Source organism: Caretta caretta, chromosome 4 (genome assembly GCF_965140235.1).
Source record: "Caretta caretta isolate rCarCar2 chromosome 4, rCarCar1.hap1, whole genome shotgun sequence".
NCBI classification, from domain to species: Eukaryota; Metazoa; Chordata; order Testudines; family Cheloniidae; genus Caretta; species Caretta caretta.
The window spans coordinates 72,863,787-72,891,339 of NC_134209.1; the positions used below are offsets into that span (position 1 = coordinate 72,863,787).

Below are 27,553 nucleotides of genomic sequence, written 5' to 3' on the forward strand. Positions count from 1 at the left end.
CTTCAGGGGGTCATGAGGTTATTACGTGGGGGGGCGGGGTTGCAAGCTGTCAGCCTCTACCCCAAACCCCGCTTTGGCTCCAACATTTATAATGGTGTTAAATATATAAAAAGTGTTTTTAATTTATAAGGGGGGGGGGGTCACACTCAGAGGCTTGCTATGTGAAAGGGGACACCAGTATTGAAGTTTGAGAACCACTGTTCTACAAGAAATGGAGACTGTCTTGCTTGATAACCTTCACCTCAGCAGAAAGGGAACCAGCTTCATTGGGGACAGGCTGGCTAGAATTGTCAGAGCATTAAACTAATAATGGAAGGGGAAGGTAAAAAAAAAAGAAAGATATGAGTACTCATTTAGCTGCAAATTGAGATCCTGAGAAAAACATTAATCATGGAACAATATGACATGAAAAGAAGAAATTCTTTAATTGCCTATCCAATGGTAGGAGCCTAGCTAACAAATGAGAAGAATCAGAAGTGCTCATTTATGAGCATAAATTTGATCTAGTTGGTTTTACAGAATCCAGATGGGATGATTCTCACGATTAGCATGTTAAAATCAATGTTTATAACCTATTTAGGAAGGAATGATAGGCAAAAAGCCTGAATGTCAAAAATGGTATCTGAGTCACTGGCAAACCAGAAGATGCTCTTGAATGCTTATGGATCAATATCCTAACAGATAAAAGCACAAGATGGAGTATTAGTTGGTGTCTGCAACAGGCTAGGGAATGGGATGACCAGCTCCTTACACCACTATGTATGTACAAGGGGAGAAAAGCTGCATGCCCATGGGGCACATGAATTTGAGTGTCATATGCTGGAGGTCTCATACTCCCAGTACTAAAAGATACTTGGAATTTATAAATATTGTAGATGACAGTTTCCTAATTCAAAAAGTATTGCATCCACCACAGGAATCTTCTATATTAGATTTTGTCCTGACAGAGGAGCTGATCACAGAATTAAAAATTAATGGTTGCTTCATTAGAAGTGATTATAACTTGATCGCATTTATAATGTACAAGCAGAATAAGGTCCAAAACCGCAATATACACTTGGTGCTTTAAAAGGGCCAGTTTCACAAAGCTGACAACAATTATGAGCCAAATCAGCTGGAAGGAAGAACTTAATCAGAAAAATGTGAATGGTAATTGGGAATCCTTTAAGAACCCTTTACTAGATGCCCCAAAAGCCACAACAGAGAGAGCACCTGTCATAAATATAAAGGGAAGGGTAAACCCCTTTAAAATCCCTCCTGGCCAGAGGAAAAATCCTGTCACCTGTAAAGGGTTAAGAAGCTAAAGGTAACCTCGCTGGCACCTGACCAAAATGACCAATGAGGAGACAAGATACTTTCAAAAGCTGGGAGGAGGGAGAGAAACAAAGGGTCTGTGTCTGTCTGTGTGATGCTTTTGCCGGGGACAGAACAGGAATGGAGTCTTAGAACTTAGTAAGTAATCTAGCTAGGTATGTGTTAGATTATGATTTCTTTAAATGGCTGAGAAAATAGCTGTGCTGAATAGAATGAATATTCCTGTCTGTGTGTCTTTTTTGTAACTTAAGGTTTTGCCTAGAGGGATTCTCTATGTTTTGAATCTAATTACCCTGTAGGTATTTACCATCCTGATTTTACAGAGGTGATTCTTTTTTACTTCTATTAAAAGCCTTCTTGTAAGGAAACTGAATGCTTTTTCATTGTTCTAAGATCCAAGGGTTTGGGTCTGTAGTCACCTATGCAAATTGGTGAGGATTTTTACCAAACCTTCCCCATGAAGTGGGGTGCAAGGGTTGGGAGGATTTTGGGGGGAAAGAAGTTTCCAAACAATGGTTTCTCAGGAACCCAGATAAAGTTTGGTGGTGGCAGTGGAAGTCCAAGAGCAAAGGGTAAAATAGTTTGTACCTTGGGGAAGTTTTAACCTAAGCTGGGAAAAGTAAGCTTAGGAGGTTTTCATGCAGTCCCCACATCTGTACCCCCAGAGTTCAGAGTGGGGAAGGAACCTTGACAGCACCATACTGGTTTAAAAAAAACTCACCTGGTTTAAAAGGGAACTGAAGGTATGCATTTTGAATAATTGAATAATTGAATAATCTCAAATAATATACACACAAATTGAAGAAAGAAGTCAACAGTAAGAAATATAAATCAGAAACCCAGAACTGCAGAAAATTGATATGGGAAGCAAAGGGACACAAGCACATCTGTGGCCAGGAGAGTTAAGGACATAAAGGAGTTTTAAAAGTATATTAGGAACAAAAAGAATCATAACAATTCTATCAATCCACTCCCAGATGGAAATGGTAGAATTATCAATAATCAGAAAAGGTAGTGTTCAATAAATTTCTGTTCTGTAGTGGGGGGTGGGAAACAGATGATATATTTTCCACTCCAATAGTAACTAAGCATCATATTAAACAGCAGCTATTAAAGTTAGACATTTATCAGTCAGCAGGTTCAGATAATTTATGGCGAAGAGTTTTGAAAGGGTTGGTGGAGGAGCTTGCTGAACCAGTAATAATGATTTTCAGTAAGTCTTGGAACAATTGGAAAGTTCCAGAAGACTGGAAGAAAACTAACTGTGCCAGTGTTGTTTCCTTTTTAAAGGGTAAATGGGATGACATAGGTAATTATAGGTCTGTCAGTCTGATGTTGGTCCCAGGAAAGATAATGGAGCAGCTGATACTGGACTCTATTAATAAAGAATTAAAGGAGGGTAATATAATTTATCCTAATAAACATGGGTTTATGGAAAATAGATCCTGTCAAACAGACTTGATATCTGTTTTTGATGAGATTACAAGTTTGGTTGATAATGGTAATAGTTAACATAATAAACTTAGACTCATGAGCGCTGACTCCATGGGTGCTTCGGAGCTGGAGCACCTACAGGGGGGAAAATGGTGGGTGCTGAGCACCCACCGGCAGCCTCCCCGATCAGCTCCTCCCTCTCCCCCCAGTGCCTCCAGCTAGTCGGTGGCCCCACGGATCAGTGCCTCCCCCTCCCTTCCAGTGCCTCCCACCCGCCACAATCAGCTGTTCTGAGGCCTGCAGGAGGTGCTGGAGGGGTGGGGGAGCGGCAAGAACAGCGAACGCTCGGGGGGGGGGGGGGGACTGAACAAGGCAGGGAGAGGCAAGGCAGAGTGGGGCCTTGGGGGAAGGGACAGAGTGGGAGTCAAGCACTCCCCAGCTCGCTAGAAAGTCTATGTCTCTGCTTAGACTTCTGTAAGGTATTTGACTTAGTACTATTTTGATTAACAACTCTAGAATGAAATAAAATTAACATGGCACACATTAAATAAATTATATACTAGACAATTGATAGGTCTTAATGTAATTGTAAATGGGGAATTATCTTTGAGAGGGTGTGTTTCTAGGGAAGACCCTCCGATTGGTTCTTTGCTCTATGCTATTTAACATTTTTATCAATTACCTGGAAAAAAATATCACTGATAAAGTTTACAGCTTACATAAAAATTGAGGATATAGTAAATAATGAAGAGGACAGGTCACTGATTCAGAGCTATCTGGATCACTTGATAGACTGGAGCAAGCAAATAAGTTGTTTTAATATGGCTAAATTTATATATCCAGGAGCAAATAATGTAGGCTATACTTACTATCCTGGGAAGCAGTGACTCTGAAAAAGATTTGGGAGTTGTGGTGGATAATCAGCTGAACATTTCAACTGTTTGAAATGGGCCATCCTGATTATCACTACAAAATTTTTTTTTCTCCAGCTGATAATAGCCCACCTTTAATTGACTAGTCTTGTTACAGTTGGTATGGCAACACCCATTTTTTCATGTTCTCTGTGTATATATATCTTCCTACTGTATTTTCCACTGCATGCATCCAATGAAGTAGGTTTTAGCCCATGAAAGCTTATGCCCAAATAAATTTTTTAGTCTCTAAGGTGCCACAAGTCGTTTTTTATAAGCTTCAAGTGTGACTCTCTGGCTAAAAAGGCTAATGTGATTTTTGTATGCCTCAACAGGGGAATCTCAAGTAGAGAGGTTATTTTTTTACCTCTCTATCTGAGATTGATGTGACCGCTTCTGGAATACTGTGTCCATTTCTGGTGTCAACAATTCAAGAACAATGATGAAAAATTGGAGAGGATTCAGAGAAGGACCATGGGAATGACTAAAGCATTGCAAAACATGTATTATAGTGATAGACTCGGGGAACCTGATCTATTTAGCTTGACAAAGATAAGGTTAAGGGGTAACTTGATTAGTCTATGCCTACATGGCAGCAAATACTTGATAAGGGGGCTCTTCAATTTAGCAGAGAAAGATATAACAGGATCCTGTGGCTGGAAGTTGAAGCTAGGCAAATTCAGGCTGGAAATAAAACATATATATATTTAATAGTGAATAATTAACCATTGGAAAAGCTTACCAAGGGTCGTGGTGGATTCTCCAACACTAGCAATTTTCAATCAAGATTGGATATTTTTCTAAAAGATACATGCTGCAGTAATTATTCTGGGAGGTTCTATGGCCTACATGATCACAGTGGTCCTTTCTGGCTTTGAAATATTTGAAAAAATGTTGACCTTCATGACTTAAAAGCATTGAAGTGAGATGTAATTTCCATATGGAAATTTCTTGTCACCAGTTGGAGCCTCTTGTATCATTTATCCCTTGTTCTGCACAGAAATGAGAAACTGTCAAGGAGAGATGATCTCTCTGGATCAAAGCTAAGAGTATACTAAATGCCTCATGGAAATGTGAAATTGGTGGGACACATAGATTTTGACACAATATGCAATCCATCTTAAATATATCCTGCTAAAACTATTCCTAACACTAAGTAAAAATGCCTAGTGAATTATCTGAAGCAGAAGAATCATTTAGGAGTGGAGAAATCAAGGAAGAATGGCTACTGAAGCAAAAGAAACAATAAAAACTATTCATAATGTCATTGAAAGAACAAAAGTAACCATTGTTCAAGTAGAATTCTCATGAGCCAGAAAGCTTATCATCTGGGAATACAATCTAGGTATTAACCTGTTTTCCTTCTATGAGCTGTCTCCAATAAGACTGATTTCTATGGAATGATATTCAGCAGTGTAGCCAGAAGAATCCGGTTACACGAGTAACTTTAAACTCCCATGTTGTAGGCTGATGACATATCTTATCAGTATGATGACAACTGTCTGAAGACATGTGTTAGTCTAATAGCAATGATACACATGGGTGTCTTGACAAGAATTACTAAACTATTGTTGCTAAATTTTCTTGTTGGGAAAAATTTGAGTTAATCTGCAATTTCATACCCCTTTGGGTTTACCAAGCTGCTAAACAATGTATTGAGCAAAAGCAAATAAGATACTGATATTCCATTCACTTTATTAAATCATCATGGGGCTTTGAAAAATAACAAGAAAGAGCTCCCTGGAGGCATTTTAAACAATCTGTGACCCATATAAATACCTGTATTACTTGCCTGCAAAACCCATTAGTCAGATCCTACTTTTCCATTTATCTAAAATTTGGCAATGTAAGCCTCTGAAATTCCATATCTTACCCCTGTGGAGCTCAGAATGCTCAGGAGCTGAACTTTTCCTTACCCAGCTCAGAGTTCATGGCCTGTATGATGGACATGGGACCATATTTTATGTTGTCAGCGGTTGAACAGAATTGAATGTGAACAGAGAGCACATTGCTTTGCCAACTGTGGGGAGGAACTCCACATAGACAACTGCCTGCAGCTTCTACGTTGTTGTCTTAGAAGTCATACATGCACAGAGAGAGAGAGAGAGCATGTCTTGGACAGACTGAATGAAAGATGATGAAAAAGGACATGTCCTCCAAGATGTACTTGTAGTGATTGTCCCACCAATGAATACAAGTAACTCCCACTGAATGGGGTGTTCTAGGCATACTTAATCCTGCCTCAGAATGGGGAAACTGACTAGAACACTTCTTGAGGTCCCTTCCAGACCGACACTTCTACAATTCTATGACATCAGTGGGAATTGCCTGTATTCTGTGGGTGGAGAATAACGCACCATAAAAACAGTTATACTTTTATTTATAATCTATGGAAGATTCTCTACTTGAGAAAAGACACTTTAGCTGATAATTGGTCTTGAAAGCAGTTTCTTTATTAGAACTGGATTCACATTATTATAGGAAGACTTACAATTTCAAGGGTTGCAGAAAGAACTAATTCATGATACCATGCTGTGTAAAAAGCATTACATCACTCAGTATTTTTGCTTTGGTCAATGGAAGGATTCATAGATTCCAAGGCCAGTAGGGACCTTTCTGACATGTAATCTGACCTCCTGTATGCCACAGGCCATAGAATTTCCCAAAAATGATTCTGTTTAGAAAAACGTCCAATCTTTCTTCAGTGATGAAGAATCCACCACAACCCTTGGCAAATTGTTCTAATGGTTAATTACTCTCACTGTTAAAAATGTATACCTAATTTGTCTAGTTTCAATTTCCAGATATTGGATTACAGGATTAGTCAAGGACTGCAGCACAGAGTATATTCTCCATTGGCTCAAGACCTGCCCCACCCTGCTTTTCAATTATAGGAAATCATGCCTACTTTCCAAACAACAGAAATTTCTTTAATGTTTTTTACTATTCCTGTCTTTGCATACTGCCAATTGTAGAAGACAAAAGCAAAATCTATTTGCATGTAAAAAGTCCTTATCACTATAGAATATTCTAAATATCTGGTACAAATTTCCTAAGTGACTCTCTCTCTCTGCTTCAGTTATCTCATCTGGAATGGGAATGAAGGATGGGGGAATGACATTACTCTCCCCTGCCCAACGGGGACGGTTTGGTGTTTCTGCTCTTCACAGTTCTTATTCATTGACACTTTATGATCAATCCCTGATATGCCCTGAACTCAGGACTCATAAACAAGACAAGAAAGTATTTGGGCAGGAGAGGATTTTTTTTAACCAGATACTGGACCTTCTTTTCATTTTTGAAAAGTAGACTGGGCTGATTCAGAGGCAGCTGATGAACATCATCGCCATTGCCATGTTTTTTCTCTGCCATCCTTATAAATAAAGAACTGTGTTTAGTTTTTAAATAATGGCAATTTCTTAAACAGCTTATTGTTCCTGCCCTTGAAACTGTCTCCTGCATTAGCCAACTGCAAGTCAAATGTTGTGGTGTAATGTGGTTTATTTAAATGCATAGAGGAACACAAACATTAAACACTAGGCAGACATTTCTATACTGAGACAAAGTAGGTACTATGCTCCTCCTACTTCTCCTCCCTTCCCATCCCACAACTGCAAGGGAATCCCGTGTGGGATAGAACAGATATAATGGCTTTACCCTCACTCGCCCCTCACAGCATCTAGCATAAGAGGCATGGTTGGAGTGCTGCTGTGTTTTGCCTGTTCTCAGAAGCTGACAAGGCTCCTTGGGGCTCTGAGCAACTGAGTGTACATTATATTCGCCCTAAGGCTGCTCTGAATTATGTCAGATGCTGGATCCAGGATCAGATTTAAAGCCGCCTTTGCTCTGCACATTGTGTTCCTGTGCTAAGTGTAGCTTGGCTGGAACAGCATATATTGAGGTTTTTAAGAAGTGCTATATAAATCAATATATAATCACACAACCACAGTGACCCAATGTCTGCCTTCAGTACTTTGCTTAATTCTATGACTTCAAAGAGAGTTACTTTTAATTTACACCACCGTAACTGAACACAGATTTTGGCCTAGTATCTGGATTTGTTTAAAATCATAGGCCCTGGTCTAATTCCCACTAAAGTCAATGGAAAATGAACTTCCATTGACTTCAATGGAGCAGATTTAAACCCATAATAAAGACTGAGCTTGCTGCCAAGTGAGTGACAGTTGTCTTACAAATTGTGAGGGACATAACCATTTATGGGCCAGGTGAACAGTTAAACATAACTTTAATACTAATTTTAGTGGAACTAAAAGTAAAATATTAGACAATAGTTTCATTTTGAACTACATTTTTCACTATATGCTTTCAAGTTCTTCTCAATGGGCAAGATTACTATAAGAGGATATATGGTCCCACCCCTTGTTTAGGGTTGCCAGGCATCTGGTTTTTGACTGGAACATCTGGTCAAAAAGGGACCCTGGCAGCTCCGGTCAGCACCACTGACGGGGCTGTTAAAAGTTCATTTGGCCACCGGCAGCAGGGTAGGCAGGGTGCCTGCCCGGATCCGCATGGCTCCCAGAAAGCTGCTGGCATCTCCCTCTGGCTCCTCAGCTTAGGGATGGCCATGGCTGCTCCGCACAGTGCCCCCACCCCAGAGCCGACTACGCAGCTCCCATTTGGCCATGATTCCCGGCCAATGGGAGCTGCGGGGCAGCGCCTGCAGGTAGGGGCAGCAGGCAGAGCCACCTGGCCATGCCTCCACTAGGAGACAGAGGGAGATACCGGCAGCTTCCTGGGAACTGCCTGAGGTCAGCACCACCCAGAATCCGCACCCCACATCCCCTCCTATGCCCCAACCCTATGCCCCACCCCAGAGCCCCCTCCTGCACTCCAAACCCCTCACTTCTGGCCCCACCCCAGAGTGTACACTCCCAACCCAGAGACTGCATCCCCTCCCACATCCCAACTCCCATCCCCAGCCTGTGGTCCCCTCCCACACACCAAACCCCTCTACCACCTAGTAGATTAACCCAATTGCTGCTCTTTTAACTTAAAAAATAGTTAAATGACAGCTAACTAAAGCTGCTTTGCTTCAAAAGACAAGAAAACAAAAGTTAAAAACAAAAAGCCTTTTATACTGCCAAAGATATTCTATGGTAAGGGCTTCGAGCTTTACAAAGCTATAGATCAAGGGGCCATAAGAAATAGTTCTTAAAGGAAAGTACATCAGTTCATTTGTATGCTCTTACTAAAATAAACAACTGAATCAAAAACCTTATCTTAATTTCACTAGATGCAACAGGCACTGAGATGGAAAAGAGAACAGATTTTTCATTTTCTGGGTGATTCATCTAGCAACTGACTTAAAGATGCATTGAGTTGCTTTGATCTGCATCTGCAATTACCATTAAAGTTAATGGAAGTTAGTTACCCTTACATTTAGGGGAGAATAGGCCGCTGAATGCACTGCATATAATGTGCACCCGTTTTAACTTTATACTATAGTTGTCTTACCAAACACCTTCACTTTTTTTTTCACTTGCAGAATATGTACTGTCTTATTGGGACTATTATATATTATTTTACTGTAGATTTTCACCAGGGTATAAAAATAAGAAAAAACTTATGTGCTATATATGACTTTATTTTCTCTTTTGGTAAGCAAGATTTTCGTATATCTGTACTAACGAAGAAATTTCATTAAACATGACTAATGTATTAAAACACAATGCACTAATTTGACAATCTTCAGTAACTACTTAATTGACTGGTACATCATGTGAAATCTATTTCAATTGCACAAACTGCAGAAAAACAAAGTATGATACAGTAGAACCTCAGAGTTACGAACACCAGAGTTATGAACAGACCAGTCAAGCGCATACCTAATTTGGAAATAGAAGTACACAATCAGGCAGCAGCAGAGACAAAAGAAAAAAAAGGCAAATACAGTACAGTACTGTGTTAAATGTAAACTACTAAAAAAAAGGGAAAGTTTAAAAAAAAATTGACAAGGTAAAGAAACTGTTTCTGTGCTTGTTTCATTTAATTTAAATTGGTTAAAAGCAGCATTTTTTGTCTGTATAGTCAACTTTAAAAGCTGTATTAAGTCAATGTTCAGTTGTAAACTTTTGAAAGAACAACTAGAAGGTGTTTGGAACACTGAGGTTCTACTGTACTTTGACATAGCACACAATTAGAGAGACAAGTTGGGTGAGGTAATATCTTTTATTGGACCAACTTATACTAAAAATCATGGAGTGAACAGAGACATTGGATTTATAGCTTATTACAACTGTCTGTAACCCACTTACCCCCTCTTTTTGTCCTATCACTGCAGAGGTGTTACCAGGCCATTATACCTTGAATGGTCCCTTATGATATGTGCTAATTACTTATGCTAAACAATCTGTTCCACCTTGCATTTTGCTCTGACACTGGGAATACCTTTCCAAGACCTGAAGAAGAGCTCTGTGTGGCTCAACAGCTTGTCTCTCTCACCAACAGAAGTTAGTCCAATAAAGATATTACCTCACCCACCTTGTCTCTCTCATATCCTGGGGTGGACTCGGCTACAACTACACCGCATATAGCACACAGTTGGTTTGGCTAAGCAAACCAAAGCCCCAGTCCTACAGCTGCCCAGAGTAGAAAACTCCCTTTGACTTCTACATGCAGAACAGTATTTAATCTATAAGCAATGAAATAAAACCTAGGCCCTAATCCAACAAAGCACTTAAACATACATTTAATTTTAAGCTCATAGAATCATAGAACTATAGGATTGGAAGGGACCTTCACTGCCATCTAGTCCAATCCCCTGAACTGAGGCAGGACTACGTATTATTTAGACCATTCCTGACAGGTATTTGTCTAACCTGTTTTTAAAAATCTCCAATGACTGAGATTCCACAGCCTCCCTCGGTAATTTGTTCTAGTGCTTAACTACACTTACAGTTAGGAAGTTTTTTCTAATGTCTAACCTAAATCTCTCTTGTTGCAATTTCAGCCCATTAATTCTTGTCCCATCCTCAGTGGATAAGGAGAACAACTGATCCTCCTCCTCTTTATAACAACCTATTAAATATTTGAAGATGGTTATCATGTCCCTTCCTCAGTCTTCTCTTCTACAGACTAAACAAACCCATTTTTTTTTAGTCTTTCCTAATAGTTTGTGTTGTCTATACCTTTAGTATTTTTGTTGTTGTTCTCCTCTGAACTTTCTCAAATTTGTCCCCATTTTTCCTGAAGTATGGTGCCCAGAACTGGACATGTCAGCGCTGAGCAGACTGGATGAATTACCTGTGTCTTGCTTACAACTCTCATAATACATCCCAGAATGATGTTCACTTTTTCTGCAATAGTAGTACATTGTTGATTTATATTTAATTTGTGATCCACTATAACCCTCAGATCTTTTCTGCAGTACTCCTTCCTTGGCAGTCATTTCCCATCTTGTATTTATGCAATGAATTAGTCCATCCTAGGTGTAATACTTTGCATTTGTCCTTATTGAATTTCATCCTATTCATTCTCCAATTTGTCAAAATCATTTTGAATCCTAATCCTGTCCTCCAAAGCGCTTTCAACATCTCCAACCTAGGTATTGTCTGCAAGCAATATTCTTTATGCCATTATCCAAATCATTTATGAAGATATTGTCTAGAACCAGGACAAATCCCTGTGGGACCTCACTTGATATACCCTTCCAGTTTGACAATGAACCATTCAGAAATATTCTCTGAGTATGGTTTTCCAAACGGTTATGCACCCACCTTATACTAGGTTCATCTAGGCTATATTTCCTAGTTTGTTTATGAGACGGTCATGTGAGACAGCATAAAAATCCTTATTAAAATTGAGATATCTCACATCTGTTGCTTCCCACAAGGCTTTTTACTCTATCAAAGAAGGATATAAGGTTCATTTGACATGATTTGTTCTTGACAAATCCATGCTGACTGTTACTTATCACCTTATTATCTTCTAGGTGCTTACAAATTGATTGATTATTTTCTCCATTATCTTTCTGGGTACCAAAATTAAGCTTAACTGGTCTATGATTCCCTCATCTATAATTTCTATTAGCAGTCCTGTTGAAGTCAGTGAGATTACTCATGTGCTTAAACATTTGGGCCTAAATTACTTTACAAAAATATACTAAAATGCTGATATGTCTTGCAGAGAATAAAGCATATCTTTAATAACCAGATTGTTTTCAAGGGCAAAAATAAGTCTCCCTCTTTTCTAGCAGCATTTGATGTCAGATCCATTAGCACATACATTTCACTATTCCAAGAGAAAAAGAAAATGTATTAGCGAGAAAAAAAGTTATTCTAAGCACATAGTGAAAGGTCAGTGTGTTCTTTAATGCTGAATGATAAAAAATACTAAAATCCCTAGTGTCTTTATACATAATTTTAATCTTACTATTTTCCTTGTCTAACTATGTGCTTGATATGTCACAAACTCTTGCCAGGACTCCTTGAACTTTTTCTGTTAGATTTGTTTGTATTATAAATGTTAGGTCATTTGGATTATGAAACAATGATTATAGAAATGGTTGTCGTAGAAATAGGTCATCCTTATGAGATGTTGTGCAGAAATTGTTAGGTGAAATAACATAAATGCTTATTAATTTCATACCTTGCAGAATGCAGGCTTTGTTTTTTACAGAAGTCATTAGCTCACTCCCAAGCCCCTACCAGAGGATCAGTGGACTGCATTAAGTCTGGTTCCTACCTTACAACCTGTCTGGTATGGGTGACCTATCAGGAGTTATGATCCCACCAGCACAACTCTTGGAATCATGGGGGCACGCAAGGCTTCCTGCCACATCGAAACAAAGTAGTTATGGAAACCTACACTACTGCTATGATTATGTAGATTAACAAGTTGATGGAATGCACTGATGTACTGTAATGTGATTTTTTTTCTTTGTGAAAACATTTTCACAAAGATTATGAAAACTGACTGAGAGGAGACTTGGAGGAGCTGTTTCTCCAACTTGTCTGTATGACAAGGAGGAAAATGATCATAGAATCGGAAGTCTGGAAAGGACCTCGAGGGGTCATCTAGTCCAGTCCCCTGCATGACAAACTGCATTTCCATGAATATTTACAGCAAAATTAAAAATCATGGAATTCACTAAATATTTTTGAAATTCAAATATGAAAAATGTCTTTAATGCTTAAAAAAAAAAAAAAAAGCTGGCAAAATTCTTTCCCCTGTAATTGGTTGGGCAAAATTCACCTGAGTGTGTTTTTTGTCTTGTTTTGGCAGCACTCATTTTTGACTAAAACACCTATAATAAAATATCCTGATTCAACAGAGAATTTGAGCGTATACTTAAAATTAAACATGTGCTTGAGTGCTTTCTTGAATCCAGAAGGTAGTTTTTTAATTTAGCTTTCTTACTCCACATGCAGAATTCTTTAGATTTCTCACACACAGCGTAGTAACTGGTTGATAGATTCATTTCCAAACCAAGTTCACGGCCAAAATGATGACTGGCAATCAATCAAATGAAGCTGGTTCTGTTGCTATGCCTGTAGTCACCATAATAAAGTGAAGCAATGAACAGTTACTTCTGACGGTTTCTGATTTTTTGGTTCTTATTAGATTACATCTGAAGAAGAGGACATGTATAAGTTGTCTAAGAGCCAAATTCTAAAGTCTTTACATAGATAAAGCTCCCAGGATTTGGTCCTAAATAAATGAGGCTCATATAGTAGCTGGCTCTATATATCTATGGCAGCCAATACCATCACAAACGGGGACAAATAAAACAGCTATTTGTTGCTGTGAAATGGAAACAAGGACATTTTGCCTAGAAATTGAGTTTATGCTAGTGGTGATATCACTTTTTTGTGGAAGGGAATTGATAGGGTTGGCTAAAGAAACATTTTCTAAAATTCGTTATAGCACAGTTGCCCAGAAGGACTGAAATCAGCTCATGCCTATTGTGCCAATGTTCTACCATAATAATGGTTGTCTTGGGGAAAAAAATTCCCTTGGTTAGGATTACTTAGCTGGCAGACATATGATAAACTGTAGGGTTTCAGCATTATAGTGCTGGTTGGCATCACTCATTGGGTCTAGATAGGCTCTGTTCCTTCTACATACATTGACAATGCCCTCAGAGTGTTCCGGCAACTGAAAATGAGCATCTTGTGGATTTTAAGTTTCACCCTAAGGGCCTGTGGCATCATATGTCTAGCAGGTAGCTGACAGCTGTGCAGACTGTGTACAAATCAAGAAGCATTTCAGAAAAGAGCAGTTAAGGTAAGACACTTTGGTGTTGTAACTAGACAGAATGCATGCATTACAGCGAGCAAGGGGGAACCTTTTGAGCTTTGTTTTCCAATGGGCTCAATTCTGCACTCATATACGCCCTTATAACTCCCACTGATGTCAGTTAGAGTTATGTATTTATAATTTCTGAAAGCAAAAATGTATTTCCCATGGTTATTAATATTATATGTTCCTGGAAATGAAATGCTTTCTGCCAGGGTTTGGCTTCTGATGCAGAGCATGTCTCTTCTTTTCTATTTACACTTTAAGGAAAGAAAATGAGGACAGGTGTTTACTTATCTTGTGCAAGTGTGCATGTGAATGCATATGTACACATTACATGCATTTATTTTGGTTATGCTTGGTTTTTTTGTGGGTTTTAGCCAAATAATGGCATGATGGATTTTGCTGAAACTTTTCAAATTTTTTTTCCTTTAAGTGGAAAATGAGCATGAACAACTAAAAATGGTTTTTATGGATATTGCCTTTCAATCTTAACTACATCAATGAATTCCATTATAATATGGTAGTGTACAATCTGTTTAATTTTTTAATTGTATCATATTGATCCTGGATGCTATGTTTATACACAGAGTTTAAAGCCAGTTCAGTGTCACTAGTAAAATGTTCCAACATAAAGACAAGAGTTGTGGGCAAGCAAATACATTTTTTGTCCCGGAATAAGCTTCTCATGCTGAATAAATCCTTTTAGGAATTTATAAAGCTGCACTTTGGCAACCTTCTTAAGAACACATTCAGTACTTATTCATATAGTGAAAGAAACAATTAACGTAAACATTTACGTAGACTGATTTGTAAGTCAGAACCTCTGTAAGGCCTTGCTCCTATTGAAGTCAGTGATAACAGAGGTGCAGGTTTAGATTCTAAATTTCTTTGGGAATGACCTCACAGCACATTGGATACAAATGTTTACATGTACCTAATTATTTTGACACATGGATATTTAAGCCTAATTCATCTCTACTTCCCATACTAAATGATCCTTATAGGAAGATCTCGTACTGTACTCTGCTTTTCACAACTTTTAAATGGACATTGCTGCAGTGGATTTTTATCAGTACAAATCTGGGAGGGAAAATCTTCAAGGAAGAATTCTATCAATTTTCTTCAGCACAACAACAATCTGAATTTGGAGACAAGCAAAGACAACTCAACAGAAAGGGATAATATAAAACCGCATATAAAAATATTTGAAGAGGTTTCCAGCTTGAAACCATAAAACCAATAAGGCTGGGAGGAACCCATGGTAGGCCATCTGTCTGATTACCTTAGAACATAAGAACAGCCATAGTGGGTCAGACCAATGATCCATCTAGCCCAGTATCCTGTCTTCTGACAGTGGTCAATGCCAGGTGCTTCGGAGGGAATGAGTGGAACAAGTAATCATCAAGTGATCCATTCCGTGTTGCCCATTCCCAGCTTCTGGCAAACAGAGGCTAGGGACCCTTCTTTTATATTAGAAAGCTAAACATCACTGAGGGGCCCTCAAGTACTCCAAGACACCTGAGAAGACACATGTCCTAGCTCCAGCAAATAAAAAGGGAAACTCTTAGTAATATGAATGTCTGTTATAACCAGAGCACACTCTATTAGTTTTGACAACCATGCAAGTTATTTAATTAATTAGCACCAAGAAGATGGAACTGTGGAGCATCAAACATGCATAGTCTACTGCAGACAGTTGCGCCAGCCACATTGACCATGGTTGATGGTTTTGCGGTAAGCATTGTTAGGGCACTTCCTACACTTGGCTCAATCCTGTAATCCCCAAATCTCCACAGGTAGGGTCATGGCATTCAGCCCTTCATATGTCAAGGGAGAGTGTGAGACCATGGTATGCTGGGGTGTTTTTGTTCATTTTGGCAACATGGCTAAAAAGCAGGCAACACTGCTTCTGAATATAATGAGTGATTGAAAGAAGGCCAGACCTGTGAGAGATTATGACCTTTCGCACAAAGTCAAACCCAGGGGTGAAAATGAGTCGGTATAGGCCGGTACTGCATACTAGTAAGAACCCGCACCGGCCCATACCCAGTTACTGCAGCAGCAGCGTCTGGAGCCCCGGCCCTTTAAATCAACACGGGAGCCCCGGACAGCATGGGCCATGTGGCATGGAAGGGCTGGCTGGGGGATGCTGACCCCCCCAGCCCCGCCCCTTCCGCCCGAGGCCCTGCCCCTTCTGGGGGCTGGAGTCCCCTCTCCCCCTCCCCCCACCCTGTACCGGTAAGTGTTCTCACCCCTGGTCAAACCATTTTATGTTCAATATTTGGTGCTGACAGTGTACATGGAATGTCTCTAGCCACTCCAAGTCTGCCAGTAAGAGGGTCCAGGTTTCTGACTCAGAGAGCAATACAGGTAGTACACAGGTTTAATAGATCCTGAGCTTTGTCTCAGCCAAACACATTTTTAAGTCCTTAAGCCACACCTGGATTTCATGCAGGATGTGAGACTTATTCATCGAAGAACATTGGGTTTGCGGTGAACATCTGAACACTGCTTACCACCTAGGTAGATAAACTCATCACAGCTCTTCCTGTTACTTGACCCTGTCTTCACTGGGGTTTACTGCTGGCCCAGCTCTGAGATTTTGGACTATGATTTTCAACTTCATATTGTGAGCAGCGCCTTGGAGGATGAGGCTGAAATTCTCTGACTTCTCTACAAGCAAGGCATCATTGGCATAGTCTTGGACGGTGAACACATCTTGACCAACCGTGATTCTGTGGTGTGGCACGCTAAGTCCTAATATCCACTTGATAGCTTAACAGAATAGTGCTGGGGCAAGAATGCATGTCTGCCACACACCTGAGGTTGTGTAGAAATGCTATGAAAGCCATGAATCAATGCACACCCTTGCACCAGGACCAGTGTGAAGATCATGCACCAAGTTTAGCAGAACGTCTGGAACACCAATTCCTTTAAGTACTAGCCAAATAGCTGACCTGTTGACTGAAAACAAAAAGCTGTTTCATGTTGATTATATGCCTTGTGAAGCAGGCGGTTAAATTCTCAGTGCAGCTCTGCTAGAAGCTGGAGGATAAGGACAGCGTTCATTGTCAGCTGCCCAACAGTTAAATATAATTGCTGTGGAGGATGATGTCTGTTAACGAGGGACTGCATCCTACCAAGGAGAATGTGAATGAAGACTTTTCAAGGAACCAATATCAAGGAGATCGGCCTGTAGTTGCCACACTTTGTATGAGATCCCTTGTTCTTTTACAGAGATGCTGTCTTTCCATTCTTCTGCTATTTTGCCTGATGCCCACACTTTTAAGAACAGTTGATATAGGCTGATGCTCACTGGTTCAGAGGCACCTTTGAGTGGCTCAGGTGGAATGCCAGCATGTCCAGTCTGTAAATTTTGGATGATCTTTTGTACTTCCTCAAGTGTCAGTGAACAGTGGAGCACAAATACCATAATACCATTCAGCAGCACTGTGTCTGGAGTTTTACAAATGTTTATACATTAATTACATTCATCACCCCTAATTTAATTTGCATACATGAGCAAATCTGCAGTTTGCATGTAGTTCCTCAAAACTCCATAAAATTTGGAGGGGACATGTTTTATAAAGAACAAACAAAATATTCAGCTGATATTTGCTACCTTTTTTGTCCGTTTTTTATCTAAAATGTTTTTTAATTAAAAAAAGTCTGACCAGCTGTATTATGTAACCATCTTATAGGGTTCAAGGCTGAAAGACCTATTAGGCATGTGTGACTAGTGGGGCTTGGTCGAATAGAGTTATGGTCATGGAAGAATGAGTCATGTACTTAGATCTATCAACATTTATTTTGGTACAGTAGTTTTAGATGAGAATGATCCTGCTAGGTGTCTAAGACAGATTCCATAATTTAAGCAAATAGAATTGTAGGTCTTATAATAAGTCTGATCATTCACCATGTTAACAAAATATACTTCAGGTATGATAGTTTGTATGATTGTTTAGACAGGGAAGAAATCGTGCAGACTTACAGCACCTAAGTGAGAAGGAAAATAGATACCTTTTGTGCTAACCTTACCCTGAATTTAAAAATAAATCTATTGGATTTCCTTATGTACAATTTTTAAATTAAATTTATAATATTATATGTAGAACTGACTTGAGTCCTACAGATTGTTTTGAATTCTTGTATTCTCACTGAAACAAAAATTTCTTTGCCTACTCTGTAACATCTACAATCTTAAACAGCACATTGGTTCTGGTTGAATAGACTGACTTATCCAAGTTGTTTCTTTCCATTGTGAGAAGAATTTGTGGTGTTTTGAAGATAAAATTGATCTGATTTGAACCACTTTGTTGTGTTTTCTTTTCTTCCCTGTGCTGGCAGGGCTGCATGTCAAGGAGACACATGCAAAGACTAATTCATTTGAGTTTTGACATGTGTTGCTGAATGAGGTTGTGGAGATGTTGGTAAAATTCTGATGGGCACAGAGCAAATATTAGAAAGTACCGCAAGCATTTGATATATAGCAGCAAAGGAAAAATCACCAGAGCGTACCCACACTCACTTCCATTACCACAGGGCACATTCTGGTGTGTGTGGAATACCCTTTTGAATGTGCTCACCCTCCACTAGCACCCATGCCTCATAGCACAGCATGTCTGAGGGATATGACACCCCTCAGAATGTGCCCATCAATACATTCTCATCTCTTATAGCAAGACACATTCTAAAGCATATGCTCAGCAGAATGTGCTTGCCCTTCCACTAGCATCCATGGTCCCTTGCAAGGAACATTCTGAGTGGCATGAGGCAATCCTCAGAATATGTCATTCTGTAAACCATGGATGAAGAGTTGAGGATGGGCACACTTTGAGGAATATTACATAATATTGAGAATATGCCCTGCAACCAGGAATGGTAGTGGAAAGGTGCCCTGCTAAGGACCATGATGCTAATGGACGAGTGGACTTGTTCTATGCTGAGTCTACTTAGATGACTAAACTTACTCCTGTATGTGTTTCCATAATTTGGCCTTAATGCCCTGATTTTGCAAGTATTTATACACTTCATTGGAACTACTTATATGGTTAAAGTGGTGTGTGTGTGTGTGTGTGTATATTTCAGCAGGATTGGGGCCTTCCTTTTTTTATTATAAATGATGTCCCTTTCTATTCACTCTTGATTTATAATACAACTAATTTATGTAATAATTAGAAAAGATTTTATAAAATAAAAGTTACAGTATCTGCAAGAGGTGCAAAATTACAATGATCTTTGAAACAGAAATCCTTGCTTTTTTTCAGGGGAATTATACCAGTTTAAATGATATGCTCTGTCATGCTGTCTAATGCCCAAAGCTCCTCCAACAAGAATTTATCATTATAATTTTTATCTGCATTATGGTAGTGTCCCAACTGGAACTGGAACCATCTGTGCTAGGCACTTTACAAACACATAGGAGGATATAGTCTCTGTGATTTGTTCACATAATCTAAAACAAAAAATGACAAAAAGAATGGGCAAACATGCCAGCAGAATGAGTAGGGTGGTGACATATATCTTGTAGTTCAAGATTATTTCTCCTTATTTATTTACTAAAATTGTACTATATTACTGCTCTTGCCTATTTTAATTTTTCTTTTTATCCCTCTCCATGTTTTTCTATTTTTAAACTATATCACTTCCCCCTTTCCCCCTATTTTTAAAATGGTATTTACTGTCCATTCCTATTCCATTTTCTCTACTTTTGTGTAGTTTCTATTTCCAGTGCCTGTTAATTGCCCTTTTCCGTTTACTTTGGAATCCCCTTGGATACTTACTCCCACCCCCATATCCCGAACCAGTGTTTCACCCCACTACCTGACTTCTGCTGGGAATTCTGCTCTCCTGTAGCCCTCATGTCTCACAGTGGGTGTCCACTCTCCTCTATATCTGAGCACTCAGGGATGCCCGCAAGAGCAGGGGATCTGGTTGGGGTGGGGGGAAGAGCGAGCCTCGCGTTTTACCCCCTGATGCCACTGTCCCAGTTTAACTTTTTTCCCCCCTGCCGGAATTCTAGCGGTGATGCTCACAGGAAAGAGCAAATATGCGTCCTTATCCCCTTCCCTCTCCGCTCCTAACTATACCGCTCCCGCCCCGCATTCCCTAGGGGAAACGAGCACTCGGGGAAACTGAGGGCAAAGGGCTCCACTTCTCCAGGGCACATAGGCGCTGTGCACATGCTCACGGGGGTGAAGTGGGGAGGGGGGGGGTGAGCATTTTGCACATGCTCAGTAGGGGACAGGGCGCATTTAGAGGCAGGGTTCATTTTGCCACGGCTGCTGGAGGAGGTGCTCGGTCCGTCGCGGCTCTGCCATGGCGCGCTGCTGGTTCCCGAGCCCCCTCCGGCTCTAGGAAAGGGGTGGGGGGAATCGGGGGCTGCGGCGTCCTGCGCTCCGGCGGTGGGGGGCGCCCTGTGGTATGTACCGGGTGTTGGCAGGGTGGGCCGTGGGGCTGCGTGCGTGCTACGTTGGCCCGGGCGCGGGGGGCGGTGGAGGAGATGCTCCATCATCCCCGTTGGCCCAGTGAGTCCCTGTCTCTGGGGCCCCTGGGCACTGGGCGCGCTTGTCTCCTCGCGAAGCGCCTTCAGTCCCTCGGCCGGCACTGGGCAGCTGGTGGAGACGCCGCTGCTCGCGGCCGTGGGGAGCAGGGAGACGGGGATGCTGCGCGCGGGAGGCGGAGGACAGGGAGCCCCAGGGCTGGCCTGGCAGAGGCCGGCGGGGCGTCGCTCGCGCTGCTGTTGCAGGTGGGGTGGCTGCTGCTGGAGAATGGAGGGCCCGGGGAGCCCCTGTTGTCGCTGGGTTGGTGATGAGTTCAGTGCAAATAACCTGCCGCTAGCAGTGTACGAGACCAGGGGCGCTGGAACAATTTGTACAGTGAGGGTGCTGAGAGCCAATGAATCAAACTAAACCCTGGATATAATGGAAACCACTTCAAGCCACGGGGTACTCCCCCCCCCCATCCCTAGTTCCAGCACCTATGTACAAGACCCACAGCTGAAGGGAGCCCCAGCCCCAGAGAGCTTCCTGTGGTTGGAGAAGGAGGCCATGGGGAACCCCCTGTTGCTCTGCTTGGCTGGGGGAGGAGTAGAGAGTCACTGTTGCTGTGATTGGAGAATGGTGTGGGGTGGGGAGGGAGGTAGTTTACTGGGACTCGATGCCATAGTTAGCATGTAAGGATCCTTTTATGTGCATTTTGTAAAGCTCTTCAGGAGCCTCCAATGAAAGATCCTATATAAATGATTATTATTTATTATTACTATCGTGTTTTAATGCTGCTTTCTTTGAGGGGAGGACAGTTTTCTAACTGGGAGAGAGGACAGGAAGTCCCTGGATGCTGTGTATGAGTGATGGTAGTAAGCTATCCCTCATCCTCCTGCTGCTGCTGGGGCTGAGAGTCAAGAGACTGCTCCTGCAGCTGCAGAGGTATCAGAGCTCTGCAGCTGTTGCTTGGGAAGGAGATGGAGAGTCCCATATCTTGTAATTTGGCAAGGAGCCCCTGCTGCTGTTTGCTTAGGGCATAAGAAGCCCCTTCTGTTGTTGCTTTTGGAGGGTGGACAAGAAGCTCCTTCTGTTGCTGATGTTAAAAGGAATATAAATATCCTGCTGCTTCCAAGGGAGAGAGAGATGCAACTACTGTTTCTAAAAAAGAAAAAAAATCTATAAAGTGCTTCTGTTGCTCTAGGGAGAAAAGGATGGAAAAGCTACTTGTGGTAGTTAGGACACAAAATGCAGAGGAAAGCATAGTATTCTGTAGGTTATTGGTCACCCTTGATAATTACCATGTTCATTATATCTGTAATTTCTGTAATACGTGTGGTATATTCTTTGTTGTCTAATGTATTGTATTTGAAAGCTATTCAAATATACAATCCCATGTAAGAGCCTACACGTGCAATTTTTATTCACGCTTAAAATTTAGATTAATGGGACTACTTGGGTGCATTAAGGTTACAGTATGAGTCCCTAACTTTGTGTCTTGTCTATTAATGGTAAATTTGTTGAACACAGTGGTTTAAAATGAAATATGAAATTCTTATGATCTCAATACTTGGCATACTGTGGAGCATGCTCTGGCATATAAATATCTCTGGGTGAATATGGTGGGTTTTTAGAGGGGGAAGTCTACCCATGTCAGGTGAGAATTCACAGGCCTCTTGAGTTAGGGCTTCCTTTAGAGAGTTTAAATGTATTCCTCCAAAACACAGCAACAAAAATATGTTTATATCAATTTATTGTGTATCTCCTAACTATCATACAGTCTATCCATGTACGTAAATATTGGGAGGATACTTAAAACAAACACTATATCTCATTTGTAGCCTAGGAGCACCTCTCTCTTGAGCTAATTTGTTGAGCTGAGTTTTCTGTGATCCTTGTGTGTGAATGAAATATATTTGTTTACTTCCTATATGTAGATAGTCCCATTTTCCATAATTAACCCCACTAATATAGCCCTTTTTTCTTATCTACCATAGATCAGCTGTACTTCTGAGACTTATGCCCTCAAGATGAAGTTCTTACTGGAAATTCTCTTTTTTGTTTTGTTGTCTTTATGGGTTGAAGAAGCCTATTCCAAAGAGAAATCTTCAAAGAAAGGAAAGGGGAAAAAGAAGCAATATCTCTGCCCATCGTATGTTCCTTATCTCTTTTATACTTTTTGTGTGACAAGACTGATGGATATTATCTTCCTTTTATCTGAAGAGATTGCATACAATTATAAAGTGGAGCCTGATTTTTCCTATTGAAAGAATATAGTTGTTTAATAATTTTTTTGTGGGTGGGAAGGAGAGCAAGGGCTTTTGGTCAGTATAATGTCTTAAAGCATTCGTTTTCTGCCGTAGACTCCTTTGGGTTTCATTTCAAGTGTCATGAAAAAAATCTGATGGCAAAATGACTTTGTTTTTAATTGTGATTTAGAAAGTTGTGATTTCAGTCCAATACCCTCAGATTTTTGCAGAAATAATAGAACAGACTTATAATTGTGTGTTGTCTAGCATCAGATCAAAAATATACTATTAATAAAGAGGGTTTCAAATGTGGTATTAAAATCCATTTCCTGGATATGTAGGTTTTGTTCCAGCCAAAAAGTAATGCAGCTGTTCACGTTCGTAATGTATTGGTAATGCAACGAGTGTCTTTAACATCTCTCCATGGATAAGATGTAAATATTTATTTTATATTAAAGTAAATACCATTGATGGTTGCTGTATTAGATGAACTGACACATGCCTTTTTCGAACAGTTCTACTGATGAAATATAGAACTTGAAAGTTATTAATTGCCCAGTTGACTATAAAGAGATCAGTAGCAGAGAGCATATACAGTAAACCCTTAGTGAAAACCTAAGATGATTTAATTGTGCAAAGACTCCCTATTTTTAATTTCAAAACACTTTAGTTGTATTTCAACCTCTAGAATGGCATAACAGTTTTCTCATGGACAAATTACCCTTTGTCATCTTTTGCATGATGTGATGTGAAGACTCCAGACAGGGACTGACAGGGTAGAATGGGTTACCACTAAATATAGAAAAAACATGCTGTAAATGCAGAGATTGCCAGAGTTAAATGGTGAGGCTAGAGGCCATGCTTGAGCTACCAGAGTCACCAGTTTAAAAATCAGTATTTTACACAGTTACTACACAGGGATATCTGAGATATTGCTGTCACTTTGTGTTCTTCTGTGCTAAATGTAGACTTTTTAACCAGTGTCATTGCTTAATGCACTATAAGAAAGAGGCAGGAATTAGGGGACATATCTTCCTGGGGAAAGAGAAAGGAAATATTAACTGGAAAAGCCATTATTGTTTTTCTTTTAAATGCCAGACACAAACACTGGTTGTATATACCCTTTTTGAACTCTCATTTTGAACAATGGCTATAGTAATTGTTTGTTTATTTGGTATAGGATCAGAAACATCAATCTATGGAAGGATTTATTTATTTATTTTGTTATTTTGATTGGGTTCCAAAGAATTGGGTGCTGGTCAGTTGGATTTGGAACTCCTGAGTTGTTAGTGTCAAATATGACCAGGGATCTCCTGAAATGTTACAGGTAGATTTAACTTTTTGTTCGTCTGCCTTTTTCTTTGAACAATTGTCAGATGAACAGTATGCCTCATTGATTTGATTTAAGAATTTATTACAGTATTTAGAATCCTTTGATAAAATGTTTTTACGTCATTGTAGAGAGGTTGTTTAAGGAAAACCTGAGGCTGATAATAATACCTAACTTTTATATAACGTGTTTCATCAGTAGATCTCAACGAACATTAAAAAGGAAGTCAGTATCATTATTCTTATTTTATAGAGGTGGAAGCTCAGGCTTCAGGTTATTAACATAAAGGTAGGCCCAATCAGATTTTCTAAAAATAAACAAAGTACCCATATTTGGCATATCTTAAATTCAGAGACTCACAGCCAATGGGATCCTAATGTTATAACAGTGGAGGAGTTCCTGTTGGACTAGTTAGAAGACATCGAGAACACCTCTAATGTCAATGGGTGGTGAAAATAATATTTAGAATTGAGGTAGAATGATATCTTGCTCTGAATCTGTGCAGAAATATTCTCATATTCTATTTGCTCTTGTCCTGATAAGAAAAGATGATGACTCAGCTATGAACATACCAGTTTCTGCCAGTTGATTCCAAAATCCTAAAAAATACATAGTCTGTGTGAGTTTGCCAAACCTGAGAGAATTTAGATTGTGAGCTCTGCAAAATGTCTGTGCAGGTCTATAGACCCACATAATCCTATAAAAGTTACACACTCCCTGTTTCCCATAATGTCCCTTAAACTGCATGATACAGATTGGATATTTCTTTAGTTGATGACCTTGTATATTGTAGAGTTGTGTTTTGTTTGTTTGGGGTTTTTCTGTTTTGTTGTTTGTTTGCTTTTTGCTGATGACATAGTTAAGTCTTTTTGTTCTTAATACTTTTTACCTGGAAAAATTCAGGGAATATTGCTTCTTCCCGCCAATAAATTTAAATAAGTAACCTCTTAAGGGCTGACTAAAATAATCTCAAAGGAGTGATCTTTTCATAAAGCTGGATGAGAATGTTGCTTGAAAAGCGAAAGGGAATCCCATAAAAGATTAAATTTATTTGATGTGAAATATTATTGCATTCTTTATTAAACTAATATAATTTAATATTTAAAATACAAATTCCTAGTGAAAATATGCTTAAATATATAAAGTCAAAATGTTCATCTGTCTTCCATTAGCCCTAGCCATTAGTGAAGGAAAAAAATTATAGCTTATTATAATGATCTACTGCAGGGGTTCTCAAACTCCATTGCACCATGACCCCCTTCTGACAACAAAAATTACTACATGACCTTGGGCGGGAGGGGGCTCGAGCTCCGCTGCCCTGTGCTGAAGCCCTTGGGCTTCGGCCCTGGGGAGTAGGGGTTGGGCTGCAGTCCTGGGCCCCAGCAAATCTAACGCCAGCCCTGGCGACCCCATTAAAATGGGTCACGACCCACTTTGGGGTCCGGACCCACAATTTGGGAACCACTGATCTACTGTGAACTATGAACAATGAACTATGTAAATCACAGTCCTAAGTCATTCAGCTATTCTCCTAGGAAAAATGTATACTACATCTGGGACAAATATTTGGTTACTTTGATTGGAGAGATGGTAATTTAGTACAGGTAATTTAACACTGTAAAATGGACTATTAATGAGGGTCGTCTTTAAACTTTAACACCAGGTTTCTCTGTACTATACAGGCAAATATGTTAGTATTTTCCCCATTTACCTGCACCATTCCCAGTGTAGTAGCTGTCAGCCAAACACTACTGTCCCTTGTGAAATTGACTAGTGTCAGCATGAAACTGCCAGATGGGGGGTGCAGAGGAAAAAGGTTGCATTAAATTCATTTTATTATTTACAAATATTTACTGGAAACTAACTTGTTTTGCAAACAAGAAAATTCTAGTTTCTATCTAAGACAAACTCTTGTCATGATTATTTATGATTCCTTTTTTTCTGTGTGTTTTATTTGATTACACAATTGGTGAGTAGTATGATGTGTTTGGATGTGTATAGTCTGTTTGGATCTGAACCAGTTTACCAGTTGTTTTTTGAAACAGTGCAGTCTCTTGTTTCATTAAATTGACACTTAACAGGTTATCCTTCTTGAGATTTAATGCTTATGTATAAACCTATAATGATTATAGTAGAATAAGGCTGCTGTAGTGTCTGACCCTTGAATATTTTCTGATTTAAAGAACAAATTGATATATTGGAATTAAAAGGCCATAATAGGGAGCTCTGCTGTATAAACCTGCAAAGAATTCCACAGATGGGGAATGTGTTTGTGAAATGATTTGACATAAACTCTTGCTCAAGGAACTACATAAATCCCATTGTCTCCATTGTTCACTAAGTGGAGGTGACTGCATGCTTGTGGTGTGTCTGCTGCAATTAACCAGTAGTTCAGGTATAGAAAACACGATGAATGGATTTGTGAAGTGAATCTGTGATTGCCACTGAAAGCTTTGTAAAGACCTTGGGTGTTGGAAAGATTTCAAAGAGAGGAACACTGAACTGACAATGGTTTCTAAGTAGTAAAAATCGTAAAGGGACACTGTGCTGTTGATTAAGGCACTAATTTGACCTACCGTATATACTCGTTCCTTAGCCCGTTTGTTTATAAGCCGACCCCCCAAGATGGATAGGTAAAAATAGCAAAAACTGTATGACCCTTTCATAAGCCGACCCTTTCATAAGCCAACCCTATATTTCAGGGGTTGGCAAACTTTGGCTTCTGGCCCGTTAGGGTAAGCCGCTAGCGGGCCTGGATGTTTTGTTTACCTGGAGCGTTCACAGGCATGGCGCCCCTCAGCTCCCAGTGGCCATAGTTTGCCGTTCCCAGCCAATGGGAACTGTGGGAAGTGGCGCCACTTCCTGCAGCTCCCATTGGCTGGGAACGGCAAACCGCGGCCACTGGGAGCTGAGGGGCTCTGTGCCTACAGAGGCTCCAAGTAAACAAAACGCCCCCAACCGCCAGTGGCTTACCTTTATGGGCTGGGAGCCAAAGTTTTTCAACCCCTGCTATATTTTAAAAGCTGGCGTCACAAGAAACACTCAAAGTTTTGCTAGAATTATTTTAATGTTATCTAATGAAAAACTTGTTGTTGTTATAATAATAACTAAACAAATATGTATTCACCTTCAAAATTACAGTCAATATTTAAAATCAGTAAATGGATATTTAAAACAAGTAACTTAGAACAATATGAGACTTTAAAAAGTCTTAAAATCCTTCAAAGTCTGAATCAGTCTCTGATTCACCAAACAGTTCATTAAACTCGGCTTCAATCACAGCTGCACCTGCACTGTCATCGTAGATGTCAGCAGTGTCGTCTTCAGACTCAGATTCCTTCTCATCATCAGCCTCTGTTTTGTCATCATCAAATATGGCATCCTCCTCTGACCTGTTGAGTGCATTGCTGATACAGCATTTCCTAAATGATTTTTCTGTCATTTCCGAGGGAATGGACACCCATGCGTCCTTGATCCACTGGGCGACCAGCTTGATTTCAGGCTTTATAAGATTCCCACCTTTTGTCAACTTCCCCATGCCTGAGCACATCCATTCAGACCACATTTTGTGTA

The 27,553-nt window shown here is 40.0% G+C and overlaps 1 protein-coding gene and 1 long non-coding RNA gene across 7 annotated transcripts in view; one reads left to right on the forward strand and one right to left on the reverse strand.

The window, feature by feature from the left end:
• LOC142071898 (uncharacterized) overlaps nt 1-27,553 on the reverse strand; it is a 124,712-nt gene that overhangs the window by 11,574 nt on the left and 85,585 nt on the right. The gene's annotated exons all lie outside the window — the stretch shown is intronic.
• Nucleotides 20,186-27,553, forward strand: part of GLRB (glycine receptor beta) — a 72,178-nt gene continuing 64,810 nt past the window's right edge. For 3 of the 6 annotated variants that reach the window (XR_012668112.1, XM_048847509.2, XM_075127764.1), the window contains exons 1-2: nt 20,187-20,340; nt 22,399-22,553. Coding sequence is in view for 4 of the 6 variants with exons in the window: in XM_048847509.2 (XP_048703466.1) it covers nt 22,432-22,553 (122 nt within the window). In the remaining 2 variants the exon portion in view is untranslated. Of the gene's footprint in view, nt 20,341-20,486; nt 20,668-22,398; nt 22,554-27,553 lie in introns of those variants that run through there. The other 3 variants (XM_075127765.1, XM_048847508.2, XM_048847505.1) reach the window with 3 other exon arrangements.